General features: G+C 37.3%; 1 protein-coding gene and 1 long non-coding RNA gene across 4 annotated transcripts in view; one reads left to right on the top strand and one right to left on the bottom strand.

Annotated features, from left to right (window-relative positions):
• LOC131184661 (tropomodulin-2-like) overlaps positions 1 to 11,578 on the top strand; it is a 24,536-nt gene extending 12,958 nt beyond the window's left edge. For all 3 annotated transcript variants that reach the window (XM_058156280.1, XM_058156278.1, XM_058156279.1), the window contains 7 exons: positions 5,178 to 5,300; positions 6,734 to 6,817; positions 7,671 to 7,801; positions 8,540 to 8,647; positions 8,942 to 9,085; positions 9,776 to 9,920; positions 10,860 to 11,578. In XM_058156280.1, coding sequence (XP_058012263.1) covers positions 5,178 to 5,300; positions 6,734 to 6,817; positions 7,671 to 7,801; positions 8,540 to 8,647; positions 8,942 to 9,085; positions 9,776 to 9,920; positions 10,860 to 10,891 — 767 coding nt within the window. In that variant the 3' untranslated portion in view covers positions 10,892 to 11,578. The remainder of the gene's footprint in view (positions 1 to 5,177; positions 5,301 to 6,733; positions 6,818 to 7,670; positions 7,802 to 8,539; positions 8,648 to 8,941; positions 9,086 to 9,775; positions 9,921 to 10,859) is intronic.
• LOC131184663 (uncharacterized) overlaps positions 1 to 16,605 on the bottom strand; it is a 19,433-nt gene extending 2,828 nt beyond the window's left edge. Inside the window, exons 1-3 of the long non-coding RNA XR_009152014.1 lie at positions 16,474 to 16,605; positions 10,818 to 10,899; positions 3,345 to 3,439 (exon numbers count right to left, since the gene is read on the bottom strand). This is a non-coding gene — a long non-coding RNA (uncharacterized LOC131184663). The remainder of the gene's footprint in view (positions 1 to 3,344; positions 3,440 to 10,817; positions 10,900 to 16,473) is intronic.

The raw sequence follows: 16,605 nt of genomic DNA, 5'->3' as shown, positions 1-16,605 counted from the left end.
GCAGGCCTTGCAGTAAAAAAAAAAAAAGGCTGGGGAGTGATTATTTGTAAAGCTTAACAGGCTTGATTCTCCTTGGAACTGAGCTGCTTGGGAAGTACTGGCTGAAATAAAGCAGAAACAGTTTTTCTAAGCAAAGAGACAGAAAACCTAACAATGCCCAACGCAGTGGAAAAATTAGGTGGTAAATAGTAATCGGGAACAGGCAATCGAGGTGAAAATAAGCGTCTGATAAAAGGGATGCTGCCCAGGAACATGTATGTCGCCATACATGTGAGTCTTAAGAATATCACTTTTTGATGAAACTCATCACGGAGCCCACAGACTGAGCTAAACCATAGTTTGAATAAACCATGGTTGAAGTTTCCTATCAAGCTAAGCGATAAACAGAGTGGCTGGATTTACATATCATACCCAGCCACAAATAAGCAAATGACGTTATGCCTCGGTGGGATATGTAAAACCAGTAGCTAATGTTGCTCTCTTTATGGAGAAGGAGCATTTACCTATTTGCGACCCATATTTCCACATCAAGAATCTCTGAGAATTTTAGCTCGGCTCTGGGTTTTCTGCTTCTTCATATGGTGAGTTAAATGACTTCACGACACGTGCACTTCCTTCTGGCACTGACAGATAGACAGGAATTTGTTTTTTTTCCTCATTCAATCATTAAAATATTTTCACTATTGCAAATTTAACTGGCAGCTTTGGCACCACTCTTGGGCTGTATGTATGGGGATCAGCAAGTGAGAATGTGGCAGGAGCACCCTATTTGCGTTTATGTGTAACGCAAAGGTGTGATAATATATATTTGCTGGCCTTTTAAAAAAAAAAGCCATCTCATATAGGAACGTGTATAACAGAATACCAGGGCCTCTAGTGGCTCAGACTGGTAAGACAGTCTGTTATTAACAGGAGCTGCTTGCAATTACTGCAGGTTCAAGTCCCACCAGGCCCAAAGTTGACTCAGCCTTCCATCCTTTATAAGGTAGGTAAAATGAGGACCCAGATTGTTGGGGGCAATAAGTTGACTTTGTATATAATATACAAATGGATGAAGACTATTGCTTAACATAGTGTAAGCCGCCCTGAGTCTTCGGAGAAGGGCGGGATATAAATGCAAATTAAAAAAAAAAAAAAAGAGTTGGAAAGGATCTTGGAGGTCTTCTAGTCCAACCTTTTGCTCAAGCAGGAAACCCTATACCAGTGGTTCTCAACCTTTATAGTGCTGCGACCCCTTTAATATAATTCCCCACAATGTGGCAACCCCAACCATAAAATTATTTTCGTTTTGAATTTATCGCCATATTGAAGCCGTATCAGCTAGCGATCTGAACTGCTTGCGATTGCCTTGAGGATGGAGGCATTAAAGCGGAGACTCCTCCCCTGTTATGTTTATCGCGCCTGAAGCCAGATTAGGCTAGCAATTGGGAGTGGTTGCAGCTGGCTTGAGAGGGAGACATCAGAGCAAAGATTTCTCTCTTTTTTAATTCATCGCGCCTGAAGCCGAATTTGGCTAGCGATTTGAAGAGCCTGCAGCTGGCTTGTGGAGTCAACCATTGGAGCACGATTCTTCGACTCGCAAGTATACTTTTCATATTTCTGATGGTCTCAGGCGACCCCTGGCAAATCGTCATTCGACCCCCAACGGGGTCGCGACCCATAGGTTGAGAACCACTGCCCTATACCATTTCAGACAAGTGGTTGTCCAATCTCTTCTTAAAAACTTCCAGCATTGGAGCACCCACCAGTTTCTGGAGGCAAGGCGTTCCCCTGATTAATTGTTGCAAATTGGAATATAGTGTTAAAAGCCAATTCTAATGTATCTGGGTTTCCCCCTCCTCTCCCTCTTTCCAGCCCACCTTTGTTCTTTGTTTGGAATAAAACGGTCCACTAGGGAAGTCTTGGACAAAATAAATTATCCCACACTCCAGTTGCTTGTGGAGTTCCAGTAGATATATTAAAGTTTTCCATATGGTTTCATTTACTCTGTGAAAGGACAGTAGGGTGGGGGGAAATGGTGGGAGGTGGGAGAGCAGAGGCAATTTGATCATTTTTCTAGCAAATATTCATATCTGCCTAGGGAGACCCATTTCACACATCTGGAGCGCTGTGGCTTTATAGATCAAAAGTATCTTGAACAGGCTGAGTTTGCACAGTATTCTAAGCTGTGGTTTCTTTAACTACAGTTGGCTGAACAATCGTTGGGGCCTACTTCTCATATAACATTAAACAACAGAAATGAGATGGATCCATGCAACGCATTAAGTCAAAATCAAACACATTATGGCTTGGCACAAAAGAACGAACATGATCTGGAGAACCCCCTCCTCATACAGCATTGATCCTGCGTCACAAAAATCACACAAATTATCCTTCTTGGACCATAGAGCCAGTTTTTTTCTTTTTCAGCTACAGCACAGCTCAAATGACAAAAATTTATTTTTAAGTTTTGACACTGGAATTCAAGAGCAACTTATTAGAGAAGGCGAACTTGGAACCCTCTGTAACAGATTTCACAGGCAGTCCTATCAGCAATCCCAATATAATCTTTCCAGTCAGTTTTATAGCTCCTGTAAAAAATTGCTAGCTTGATTTTCCTGCTTGTGTAAACAGTGCGCAGCGAACTCCTGCTTCACCTTGACTCACCTCCCAATCTTTGGCCTCAAGTGACTCATTCTTCTCTTCCCCTCAAAAATGTGAATGTTCTATAATGCGACTCAGATTGTGGGAAAGATGTCTGGCCCCTAACGGATCGCATTGTGCCATCATCAAAAATTTCCATTTGGGAGGAATGACATCTTGTCAGCAATGAGCTTTCCTCATATTTTAACCACTCAGATGTTTGGCAAAGTGGCCAAATGCATCCAGGATGTGTTGACAAATGGGGATGGGAGTTAGCTGCTTAATTTTTTTTAAACCCCTTTTGTAATTTTAAAAGCTTCTGTAGCTCATGTGGATGGTAATTTTTGCATTCGCCTATTGTTGGTGGGATGCGGTGGCTCAGTGGCTACGACGCTGAGCTGGCCGATTGAAAGGTCGGCAGTTCAGCGGTTCGAATCCCTAGTGCCGCGTAACAGGGTGAGCTCCCGTTACTTGTCCCAGCTTCTGCCAACCTAGCAATTCGAAAGCAAGTTAAAAAAAATGCAAGTAGAAAAATAGGGACCACCTTTGGTGGGAAGGTAACAACGTTCCGTGTGCCTTTGGCATTGAGTCATGCCGGCCACATGACCACGGAGACATCTTCGGACAGTGCTGGCTCTTTGGCTTTGAAACGAGATGAGCACCGGCTTCTAGAGTCAGGAACGACTAGCACATATGTGCGAGGGGAACCTTTACCTTTTTACCTTTTATTGTTGGTGGAAGTGCTTGTTCTCAGTGATCCGAGTTGAGCAGGAATGGAGATTGATTACGTTCCTGGCTTCAAAATGGTTTTGGAAGACTGGGGAAATAGAAATAGCATTATGTGAAAATGCCTTAAATCTGGTTTTATTAAAGTATAATTGAGAAAAACAAGCTTCCTACTGCAGATATTCCAGCATGACAGGTTACAGGGCTGGTGATAAGGACTGGACCTTTACGTGATGTTAAGACTGTGCATGAAAGAGAAGAGTGAGGAAAAACAAGGGCTTTGGAGAACAGTTGTGGTATGGCTTGGATAGCCTATATTCAAACCTCACCTCTGCCATAAATTCATACAGTGGATATAAGGAGTCACAACCTTATTCTTCTGTTCTCACTCCCATGATCGATAGAGAGATTCCATTGATGGTTTTTCTTATCAAGCCATTGCTTCGTAAGCAGGTGGAGTGCTTTTAGCTCTCCAAAAATATAACATGTGATTATTATATTATTTTTTTCTTTTGTGAATCAGTTTTCAGCACGCTTTTTGTGCTGAAAACTTCCCCGGCTTATACTCGGTCTATACGGCTTATACTCGAGTTTTTTTTTTAAAAGCTCGGCTTATACTCATATATACGGCTTATACTGAGGTTTTTTTCTTTTTCACATTTTACCGGACGGAAGCCCTGCCGGTGCAGTGAGAGGGCGGGGCGGGGGAGCCGCCAGCCTTCTCAGCTGAGGGAGGGAGGGTTTCAACCGTAGGTGCCTCATTTCCCACCCTCGGCTTATACTCGAGTCCCCAGTTTACCCCAGTTTTTGGGGTAAAATTGGGGACCTCGGCTTATACTCGGATCGGCTTATATTCGAGTATATACGGTATTATATTATTTTTTTCTTTTGTGAATCACTCCCCTCCTCTTTATAAGTGGAGAGCCAATATTACCAACACTACCTGTGGTCTCTACTCAAAATCCCCAAATCTTTAACCAAAAACTGTCTACTATTGACCTCACCCCATTCCCAAGAGGTGTATAAGGGGCGTGCATAAGAGCACAAACGTGCCTACCATTCCTGTCCTACTGTTTCCTTTCATTATATCCAATTTATATAGTTATTACATGCTTATACTCATATATATGCTTATATGTTATGTAGTTGCTTCATGCTTATGTTTATGTATGCTGTTATGACAAATAAATAAATAAAATAAATAAATAAAACACAGAGAACTATAAAGCTATCTGGATTGTCTTGGGGTAGCCAGTCTCTTAACCCAGTCTATTGGACATGCACTTGGCCTACGTTCTTCAGAAGAATGTGAGGATAACAACATCATGTATAAAATAATGAAAACAGGACAACCCCGTGGCTGAGCAATGAAGATATGTCATTTTATCCATCAGTCTGCATGATGGGATTGAGTCAGGAAAGGTTAAACGCATGAGACCTTCAAGAGCTGATGCATTCCTTTGAAAATTATTACCTTATTGCCAGCTTTTAAATTTGGAAATTATGAATCATTTTCCTAAAAATAATACCAGCAGTTAAATGTTTGCTTTTGTTGGCATTTACTGTGTGAACAGGCTCGACGGCTGTCCAGTAGGAGGCCTGTAGTTGCATTTTAAATTACACAGGCTTTGCTGAGTAGGACTTGACCCCAATAACCCCATTTAGAACTGGATCCTAGGGTATATAGTCAGTATTTCTGTCATTTCCCTGGTTTGCCTATAATCCATAAATGTTCTTCCTCTGAACTCGTTCTCAGTACAGCAGATGAACTTCCCTAAGCTCGCAACCATCATGCTCTTCAATTGATTCAGTTCATTTCTGTCTTGAAGGAAAAGCGTTTGTGCCTAAGGAGAGACCAATAGAGACCCACACAGAAAAGAAGGTGACTTTGGATCCAGAATTGGAAGAAGCCCTGGCCAGCGCCTCTGATACTGAGTTGTATGATCTAGCAGGTGTGTGGCAAGATTGTTTTGTTTGTTTGCTTCACAGCAGGGTCAGCCTTTCAGTCACTCCAAACTCGTTACCACTCCAAGCCATGGATCTTGTTGTTCATGTTCTTCTTTTGTTGTCAACAGCACACAGATATGGCTAGGTTTAGTGAAACGGATGTGTATATGAACATTCCCCTACCGCAAATGGGAGCCTTACTCTTAAGTGAATCCCACAAACGCACTAACAGCACTCCTTTGATTGATAAACTAAACAACAGGAACTCTAGAACTGGGTTTAATGGCAATGTTGATTATGTTGGCTAGTCAAAGATTTCAACATTCAGATATGCTGAATATTCAAAGATCTAAAGAGCCAGTCAGGTATATGGGGTGGTTTGAACAGAACTCAAAAGCATATGGATAAGCATTTTCCAACACAGAGAACTGTTAACCACATGCAAATATTTGCTCAGAGCTATTATAGAAGAGTATAGGTATTTTATAAGAGTGTAGGTATGCAGCCAGCCAGTAGAGATTTCTGACATCCACACTTATTGAAATATATGCACATGATGGGTGAAGTCTTCACATCTTTTCCAAAATGGAAGGGTTATTCCATTTAAGAAATGCATTACGGATGAAATAGCTAATAGAATGCTGCTAGTATATCATGAAAGAATGTGATGGCTCAGCAGTTAAAGAGCACTGGAGATCTGTCAGCCCGGGTTCGAGACCTGAACTCTGTGCAATGGGGCGAGGTCCCGTTTTTTGCCCCAGCTCCTGCCCAGATAGCAGTTCAAAAGCATGAAAATACAAGTAGTTAAAGAGGTACCACTTGAGTGGGAAGGTACCAGCGTTTCCTGTACCCTTGGCATATAGTCATGCTGGCCACATGACCATGGAAATCGTCTTTGGACAACAGTGGCTTCCTCGGCCAAGAAACGGAGATGAGCCCTAGATTCGGACATGACTGACAGAGAAACCTTTACCTTTAGTATATCATATGGCTTAGTTAAACAGGTACTGAACTCATCACTGCCCTTTTTCTAGATAGTTTTATCTGCTCTACTTTTTATCTCAATCAGTTAAACTGCTATAGTTTAAACTCATTCCCATCTGCTTTCATATAAATGATAATCCCATTTCCGTTTTTAAACCGGATTTTTAATTTTTGCGGTTACATTCCAGGTTTTATTGGGTTACACTTTGCATTTTCAATTATGTAAAATGTTACCTGGGAAGCTTCTTTGAAGAGGCAAATTTTCCTCATCAGCAGTATAAAATAATTTAAATAAATCATCCAAAATGAAAAAGAATAGACCTGATTATCCTCCTCTTGATATATTAGCTACTGATGGGTAACACTGAAGAATTCTAGGGGAAAAGCAGGAGATTCTAGATGAAGGCCATGTCTTTTCAAGACATCTTATTGCTGGTATTTCTGGTACTTCTAGCTGTCCTCGGAGTTCATAACTTGGTCAACAACCCTAGGTTTGATGAAGGAACCACTGGTCAAGATGGCAAAGGAATTGTGAAAAGTAAGTAGAGACATTCCCTTGCATCCTATCACGCCAAGCAAGAGAACAATGTTCTGCAACCATCAAACTACTTATGCTGCTAATCTTTTTCCCACTGTGATGATTATAATTGTTGCAAAGATCCAATTAGCAATTGGTCAACATGGCAGGTCTCCTAAACTGCATTCCCATCGTGAATGAGGTAATTAGGAATTTGCTCTGTCAGGGACTTTTGTTCCAAAAATAATATTTTTCCCCTTAAGCAGTAGTATTCTTTTAAATATATAATTAAAATAGCTAGTGAAGAATCTATTTTAGGAATTTCTACGAACTGAGTTATATAAATGAAAACATAGCTGGCTATGAGAAGTTAAACATGAGGTTAACCTATGCCCTGGTTTAATCATGGTTTATTGAGCAAATCAAAATTGGCTATGTTTACATAATCAGCGAAGCCAAAACCATATTTTTTAATTATCATGATGTATGAAAATTTATGAATGCTTATGCCTAGTTATCTGCAAGAAAAAGGAAGAGAACTTGACAGCCTTGTCTGAAAGCCTTCTGTTGAGTAAACAAAGTCTTGAATAAGGGATAAAGTGTTTGCAAAATAAAAATTTGTAGCCATGCCTGCTAGGCAGCCTGACATCGCAGTCAATTGTTGAAAGTGGACAAAAGTTTAAAACAAGGAGAGAAGGGACAAAGATGACTTTGTAGAAATGAGAAAGCCAAAGTTGTTATAAAATAATCCATCAGATTATAATTGGTGGCCTAGAATGAATAGGTCACTTTACCAAAAATAGTATTTCTAAAGAAAATTTTGCATTAATGGTATATGGACAGAAGGGTGGCATTAGTGCTTTTTCCCCCCCAGATGTTGTTAAAGGTGAAAAGGTCAAGCCTGTTTTTGAAGAACCACCTAACCCAACAAATGTTGAAGCCTGTTTGCAAAGAATTAAGGCAAATGATCCCACTCTCCAAGAAGTCAATCTCAACAACATAAAGGTACTTCTATCAAAGTCAAATTCAGTTGTTTTATTGTCCCAGTCTTAACTTGTAAAATATGTTGAGATGGGCTTTATTTTTTCTTTAGACTATAGCTTCATCCACCAAAGATGTTATGAAGCAGATATGAAAGTTCATGTCAGTATTCAAATTGAAATTTTAAAAAAGACTATATATTTGCATTCTTTACAAACATGAAAGTCACCAGGGTAATGATACTTCAGAGGATGATGAATTGCAATTTCATTCCTTTCAAAAAGATATGCTGAAACATTTAAAAGACCAACGATCAGCCTTATAAACACAACATTTTTGAGTGTGAGATCGAAACGACCATGTTTGTGCTCTCTGTTGTGGAAGTGATGCTTGTGACTCTTCCTTTTTTAAAGCTTCTTCATCTAGTTAGATAAAATGTGTTTGTCTCTTATTAGCTTTAGATTGATCCTAATTTATTTGCCTGACCAATTCTCTTGTTTTATTTGAAATATTTTGTTAGTTGTCTTGATGCTGTTTTATAGAAAGGTGGGATACAAGTTATATTATTAAATGTGTATAATCCAAATTAAAATTAGGGACCTGCTCAGAAAGTTGATTTATTTACAATTTGGGATACTGTGCTGTCAAATACAGTTTTCACTTAGTACCACTTTGACAGAACCAGGTCACTCACTATATGACTACCCTGGAATCTATTAAATTCAAGCAATTACACTAGAGCTTTTATTTTATTTTATACAGAACATCCCAATTCCAACTCTTAAAGAGTTTGCAAAAGCTCTGGAAACCAATAACCACGTGAAAAAATTCAGCCTGGCAGCTACTCGAAGCAACGACCCTGTTGCAATGGTGAGGTTTTCTTGGGGAAAATTGCATATTCTATTTTAATACTCGGTTGATAAAAAGTATTAGAAAATAATGCAGAATAAATAAATACACTAAAATATAAACAAAGTAAAGTTTCATGTTTGAAGAGCTGCAGGCTTGCACTGTTTTGAATTTTCCATGAATGCCTTATTATACTTTATTTAACATATTCATTCTGTATCCAAGTATTTTGAGGTGACAATGGTGGAAAGGTCAATTCTGAAATGTAATATTTCTTAAGGCGAATAGAAACAAAACTGCTGTGTTTCTTTTCAGGCTTTTGCAGATACGCTAAAAGTAAACAAGACACTGAAAAGCCTAAATATAGAATCCAATTTTATCACTGGCACAGGCATCCTTGCTTTGGTTGATGCTCTGAAAGGAAATGAAGTACTGACAGAAATCAAAATTGACAATCAGGTAAGAAAAGGATAGCAGAGTAGAACTTCGGATTGGGTGCTCTAAAAATTGCTGTTTGGCGATGAGCCTTGTCTGGGATCTTGTAATAAGACAGAGCTCAAAGTGGCAGGATCAGCTTGATTTAATGTATATATTTGATTTTTCTCAGTATGTTAAAATTCAATCATGCAAGATAATAAGTGTGATGATATTAATGTTTCTTTTACACTCAGAAATATGCTGCTGTAAGAGATTAGTTTCCCTGGTCTAGCATTTTCCCTCTTACAGTGGCAAAGTAGATTAATAAAGCTAGGAAATTATTTCAGGGGGGAGGGATTAGTATCTGGTTTGCTCAAAATGCAAGTCCCTGCTTGACTTTTTACAGGAAGACCTCACCTGAGCCCAAAATTTATGTTGCTAAGTGAGAAATTTGTTAAGTGAATTTTGCCCCATTTTATGATCTTTCTTGCCACAGTTGTTATCATTGCAGATGTTAAATTAATAACATGGTTAAGTGAATGTACTTTGACTATGATAAGCTCCACCACCATTAGATCTAGTTAAGCCCTTAGAGACTTTAGTTTTGTGCATGGAGTTGCACAGATGATGAAGATATGATATCAATTTAGGCTTAAAGTTGTCTAAAGAGGGACGCTGCTGTGAACCAGCAATGATGTTTTCCATTTGATTCAATCTCGGTTGCTTTCTCAGAGACAACAGCTTGGTACAGCAGTGGAGATGGAGATTGCTCAGATGCTGGAGGAGAATTCGCAGATTCTCAAATTTGGGTACCAGTTTACAAAGCAAGGCCCGAGAACCAGGGTAGCAGCTGCCATCACTAAAAATAATGATCTAGGTAAGATACCAACCGTTCAGACTGGTGAAAGCTCAGGAGCATCCTTACTGGAGAAAATACTGAACTCAATTCAGACTAGGAAAAATAGAAAATGCCCAGTCTTGTTTGGGCCATTACAATAATAATAATAATAATAATAATAATAATAATAATAATAATAATAATAATAATAATAATAATAATAATAATAATAATAATAATAATAATAATTTAATTTTTATACCGCCCTTCTCCCGAAGGACTCACAAAATGACATATCTGATACACAAGGATCACCAAGGCTCTCTTCACACAAAACCATATTGATGAAGCAAGAGTGGACTAAAAGGAGTGACCATCATTTGTAAAAATAAACAGACATCTTCTTTCTTGATGGTCAGAAAAGTTTGTCTCATGAGAAACAAGGCTAACTAGGAATTTGTCTACTGATAATTTTTTTTTTTTTTGAGGGTATGGTGAGAGGGTTACAAACATAACCAGAAGCTTTCTAATCAGATTAGCTAGTCTGTTTTTACCCTATAGTGAAATAATATGGTAAAACATGATGGCTGAACCCCATACAGTATATCAAAGAAAACCAAATACTGATGAAAAGGAATTAAATCAAACTTGTTGGTATTTCAGTAACACTTTATTCTTTATGTTGGATTTCCAAACAATACAAGTTATACTGTGTAAAACGAAGTTTATAGATAAACAACTAACACAGGAACCCAAAATATGCATATTTAGGTTTTGGTTAAATAATTTGCTGTCCAAATTTACTACGGTACAAAATTAAAGGATGACAAATGATACTGGTCCCACGATGGAAGGGGTGAACACAAATAAAATTGTTTATTAATCACCTTTACAAAAAAAGTTACAAAATTAGAAAAAATATTTTGTGACACTTACAAAGCAATGTTTGCCCCTCTTCCTTTCTCTTTCTCTCTTTAGTTCGCAAGAAACGAATGGAAGAACGCCATTAGCCTTGTCTCTGAGGATGTGAAGGAAGAGAAGGATTTCATCAAAATCTCATAAAATTTACTGATTTAAAGGGAAGATACTGGAAAGGCTTTAGAATGAGACTGCTCATGTTCCATTACCTCAATTCATCCCTCCCTGTTATTTTAACACCATAATCCAGCCTAATTTTCTTTTTCCCAGCAATCAACAATTATGCTCTGAATTCAAGATGCTCCAAATGGAAGACCAACCAAAGCTTGATGTCAAAAAGGGGAGAGCTGCAAGTTAGTCTTTTCTCTCCCTTCCATTTAACGCTAATCCATGAGTGATTAGGAAATTTTCCTGCATGTCCACTGAAACAAATGGGAATTGTTTAGTGGATTGTGCTTTCTATTTTGTACAAATCACCACCTTCTCTTGACTCATAGTAAGCCTAGGTTTGCTCTTTGTTTCCTGTTATCTTTGTATGGCTATGTGCAAATTGTAAAGAAAGGAACCAAGGTCATTTTAAAACAACTTGTCATGCCAAGGTGGAACTGTTCTCATACCAGCACACTCTGCCAAACAAATCAATCTTCAAATTCCACAAACTACAATGTGCCATAAGATAGACAGTAGTTATATTGCAAAATATTGCTTTTGAAGCAGATAACTGGAGACAAATCTCACAATAGGCATTGTTCACACCAAATTATAATTTTCAATAACCTTATCTTAGAACACACTGTAGGATCTAACGGTCAGGGTGGATTCACATAAAATGCAACACTATAATGTATTTTTTTTAATACTCACTTTGTACATGTGTAAACATGCCCACTATAGCATAGTGTTATGTGTGAATGAAGCCACTATGGGCTCATCCGACAAACCAGGGATTAAAAATTCTGAATTAACACTTTGCCTGAATGCAATGCCAGACAAAATTGGAACTGCAATACATGTTAGCATTCTTTTTTTCTTTATATTTAGCAACTCATGCTTTAGCTGTAGTTATCTTTCAACATTGACTGGACCCTTCTAAATGTAGAACAAATCCTCTAAGCAAAATATGCTAATTTATCCATGGCACAGAATCATAATTAGCACAACCTACGGCTTGAAAATCTTTCTCAGTCATGGCTTCTGATTCTAGCTTTCTGGCTGACTGTAAATCATTATTTAGTTAAATCAATCCTAGCAATGCTTTGCCTTGATATGAACTGAGATAATACGCTACATACTGTATAGCGTGAACAAACTATTCTCCTAAATAAAGAGCCATCAAGAGAAGAATTTTTTCTGTACATAAATATGAAGAGTCATTCAGACACTGGCTACAAGTTAAATCCCTTATTCAAGTCACAGTGGAGGGATATTAAACTGAAAACAATTCCATGTCACCGTTCGGTTCATGAGAAAGCCTCATGAATCCATCTTGCATGATTGCAAGGACTGCTGACTATGTGCTCACATATGTTACTATTAGGTGAGCCAATTTTCTAATCTAATTTACCAACTTAAAATAGCTTCAGCTGATCTTTTAAGTTATTTGTTGATGTGTGTATATGTATTAATAGGAGGCCAAAATAATTACCGACAACTCATTTGATGTATATAAATGTTCTAATAATAATGTTGTGTTTGTCAAATTGCTTTTAAGGTGGTTTTAATTTCTGAAACTATACATTTGTTATTACTGTTGGGTACTGGATTCGGTGATTCTTAGATAGTGAAGATTAAACTGATCAGTCACTACAGGAGATTGGTGAGAGAGACATTTCATATCCATGTCACCTAGGAAACAAAGTCTTTCAAATGGATTTATTCTCAGGTCAGAAAACCCCACATTCCAACTTTAGTTATCAGGTTACAAAAGAAAACCATTAGTGAACAATGGATAGCACAAAAGGAAAAGGGAATTCCTCACTAGGGTTTCCTGAATAAGACAACAGAGTGCCATTAATGGGACTCCCTTCTATGAATTTTGACATCTGCTGCTTCGGTTAAAAATAGTTAAAAGTATTTAATGCCACAAACGTATTATACTGGGGGGGAAATTGATGGGAAAAAGGTGACTCTCACTGTGCAGAAATTTAACAATGGTTATTATTAAATAATACTAGTAATGGTTGATGTGAAAATCAGCAGGTGAAATTGAACCACAGTACGTGAAAAAAGCCCTGAGGACCTCTGCATAAATGCAGTGTTAGCATTTAGTTCCACAAGATCTCCTTGTGCTTTTAAAATTCACTGCAACTGAAATGCATCACAGTATTAAAGAGCAAGTATTTGACAATGGGAGAATAACCAGTAAGTGACTCACTATTGTGTCTGCAATATTTGGAAAGAAGTATTTAACTAAGATTACCACTAATTTAAATGATTTTTTGTTTTTATTTTCCTCAGTATAATGTCATTTGGATGTCTTTTCCAAAACCCAGTAAACGCTTGACTATCTCCGCAGCCTATCTCTTTAGCTGTGCATAAATATACATTTTAAAATAAAATGCATTATTATTTATAGCTATGTAAATTACCGTAGCTTTAAAAAAAGGAACTGAGGATTTTCTGCCTGCAAATTTCCACCCAATGTATGGCAAAAATAATTGGAAAATGGCTGTTTGCACAAGTTGAATCATTAGTAAAAGGATATGTTTAACTACTACATTAAAAATATACCTAATCAGAAAGCACAACTTCTAAAAAATGTTCTCAAATGCTGTTTCCATATAGCCCAACCCAAAGATTTCCTAGAATGTCATCTGAAATAATTTTTAGAATCATTTTTAAAATACTGCATGGAGAATTGGGTCTCAAATCATTTGATAATGACATACTTAAAGATGAATGTTCCCAAGACCATAACATATTCTTTTCTTTCTTTCCCAGCTTTGACAGATTTTTCCATGTCATAATTTAAATGTCTGTTCATTAATGTTTCTTCATTTGAGAAAAAAAACCAACACAAAGTAAATATAGCCAGTTACAACCAGCTACAGTATGTTTTTTTTTTAAAAAAACCAGGGTCTTTTGAGCTGTAAGCTTTATATATATGATGCTGTATTTACATATGATAATTCTTTTGTGGGCAACCTGGCTATTTTATTTTATATGTGTGATGAATATCATTTTATTAATTCAACTTGCAGACTTATTAATCCTTCTAGCCTAACAGTTGTATGTCCAACAGCAGTATTCAGTTATATTTATCAGCTAATTCCTGATCTCATCAGCTGTCTAAATAATATAGATATGACTGCCATAAAAAAGAGGCATTCACTGGGTTATATGAGAAGATAAGAATATCCTTGTCTTGAATAATACCTGCTTCAACATACATGTGCATCCTTTGAAAACAAGTTGGGGTTTTTTTCTTGGGAAGTATTGTTTTAATCATATGTAACTTCCATTATGCCATCATCACTCATGCAAATATTACTGATCAGTCACAGCTTTAGAACAGTACTGTAACTAATAAATTAGACAGTTGTTTTAATGTGTTTGTGCAGTTACTTGAAAAGTCAGATTTGATACAAAGTGTAGCATCTGCTAATAGAATAAATTTTATCATAGTCTACTCACATTCAACTAGTTAAGAAACAGAAGCTTTATATATTTAGTTTTGAAAAGTTATCTTGATAAGAAGCTGCCTGTCTTTATTCTATGTCATTTACTCAGGAGGATAGATTTCAATTACTACAAAAGACTGGTATTTAAAATGCTCTTTTTGTTTGATCATATTCTATGCTTCAACAACTGAGTAACAGGTCAATCTTTAGAAGTAAAACAAGTGGGGAAAAAAAGGATTGATAAGAAATAGGCTCCAACGATTAAAAACAACTGGATGTAAAATATGACTGATACGAATTCCTATATTGGGTGAAAAAACATAATAGGAATCAAATTAGGCATTTTAAGGTTCTTATGTTTTAATCACATGCAACCTCTTACCTGTAAAGCTTCAGACATTAGCCTAATAGAAATATTTTAATTATACATAAGCTAATACATCAGTGTAAAGTCTTCATACAATATTAAAGTTACATGATGGTCAACATGGATTATATCTAAATTTAATGACTAATTAACAAATTGTGAGAAATTTCAGACAATTGCTTTATATATAGATTGCAGCCCTCCAATGTAAGAGCAGGCTTGTTATGGTGGCTTAGAACTGAACTTTGTTTGGCTCAATTTTGTAACACCCAAATTTGGCAAGCTTTATTCAAATAAATAAAGGGGGGGGGAATTCAAACTTAAGTTTTCCCAAAAACCCTACAAAATTTCAGGTAATATATCACAGATCAGAAGAAGTCTGTAACACCTTTTAAAACCAACATATTTTATATAAAATGCTTTTATTTAAAAAAAGAAAAAAAAGAACTAAGTAAAACATGTTTACACTGTATAAAGTGTTTTTTTTAAAAAAGAAAAAAGAACTGTAAAATATATTTTGTATAAAGTGCTTTTTTTTAAAAAATAGAAAAGAAAAAAGAACTAGGTACAACATGTTTATACTATATAAACTGTTTTTTAAAAAAGAAAAAAGAACTAAATCATATTTTATATGAAGTGTTTTTATTAAAAAACAGAAAAGAGAAAAGAACTAAGTGAAACATATTTTATATAAAGTGTTTTTATTAAAAAAAATAAAAGGAAAAAAAACTAAACGTAGTACAGCCAACCGTGCCATTGTTTTCCACTAGAGGGAAGAAGAGCACATCAAATGCATTTAACAAAAGTTTCCAATTTCAAAATTATTGTCTTTGATCTTCTAATAACAGGAGACCCAAAAATAAACATTTCCCTACTTCTCAAAAAAAAAATAAAAAAAAATCCGGGCCTACATTAAGAATGAAGCATTATGAGCCCTGCCAAAGAGGATAAAAAAAGCTACCCTCTGCAACTCCCTGGGAAGAACACGTGTAGTTCAACTAAGGGTAATTGCCCTTGTTCTCACAACTCCTTTAACCCGCCTACCGGCTTCTTTTGACCAATAGAAGAGAAACTTTTACCCCCCACCCCCCAAATCCTTTTTTTCTGGGTTTATAGAATTAAGGAATGATTTCTACTAAGAAATGCATAAGTATTATAATAAGAGGCCACCGGACTTTCTGGTTTTTTTTCTTTGAAGACGTTTCGCTTCCCATGCAAGAAGCTTCTTCCGTTCTGACTGGATGGTGGGGACACAGAATAAACCTCCAGGTGGCCTCAGCGAGCCTCTAAAAGGACGCAAATGACCAGCTGTCTGGAAGGAATAGAAATCTTTCCATTCCCACACCATCCAGTCAGAACGGAAGAAGCTTCTTGGATAAGAAGCGAAACGTCTTCAAAGAAAAAAAAACCCAAGAAAGTCCAGTTGCCTCCTGAAAAAAGCACCTTTGGGACAACCATGACCTGGATGACTGAGAATCTCCACAGACATCATTATTATAATACTCTCCCCCCACCCAAAACTACCATTTTTTCCCGGTTCGCAGTTCTTTTACAGCACCTTCAACCCTTTAAATAAGGCAGCTGGCTAAACTGTACCCCCAAATCCGCACACTACAGTTAAACGGGAACTCCATTTTTTGAGGGGAAAGGTGGCGGCCGGAGTTCCCGAGGCCCTTCACTCACTGACCTTTGACAAAAAAAGGTTCGTGTGAACGCGGTTGCGGGTCACGGGTGGGGGGAGGGGAGGGGACGCAGGTCACCCCGGGGACGAAACTTTCCCCCTCAGCGGGTCGCTCACTCGGGGCATGCGCCGAGTCTT

The sequence above is a fragment of the Ahaetulla prasina genome, chromosome 13, assembly GCF_028640845.1.
Source record: "Ahaetulla prasina isolate Xishuangbanna chromosome 13, ASM2864084v1, whole genome shotgun sequence".
NCBI lineage: Eukaryota > Metazoa > Chordata > Lepidosauria > Squamata > Colubridae > Ahaetulla > Ahaetulla prasina.
Note: the sequence above shows the minus strand (reverse complement) of the source record. Positions and strands in the feature narration are given on the sequence as shown.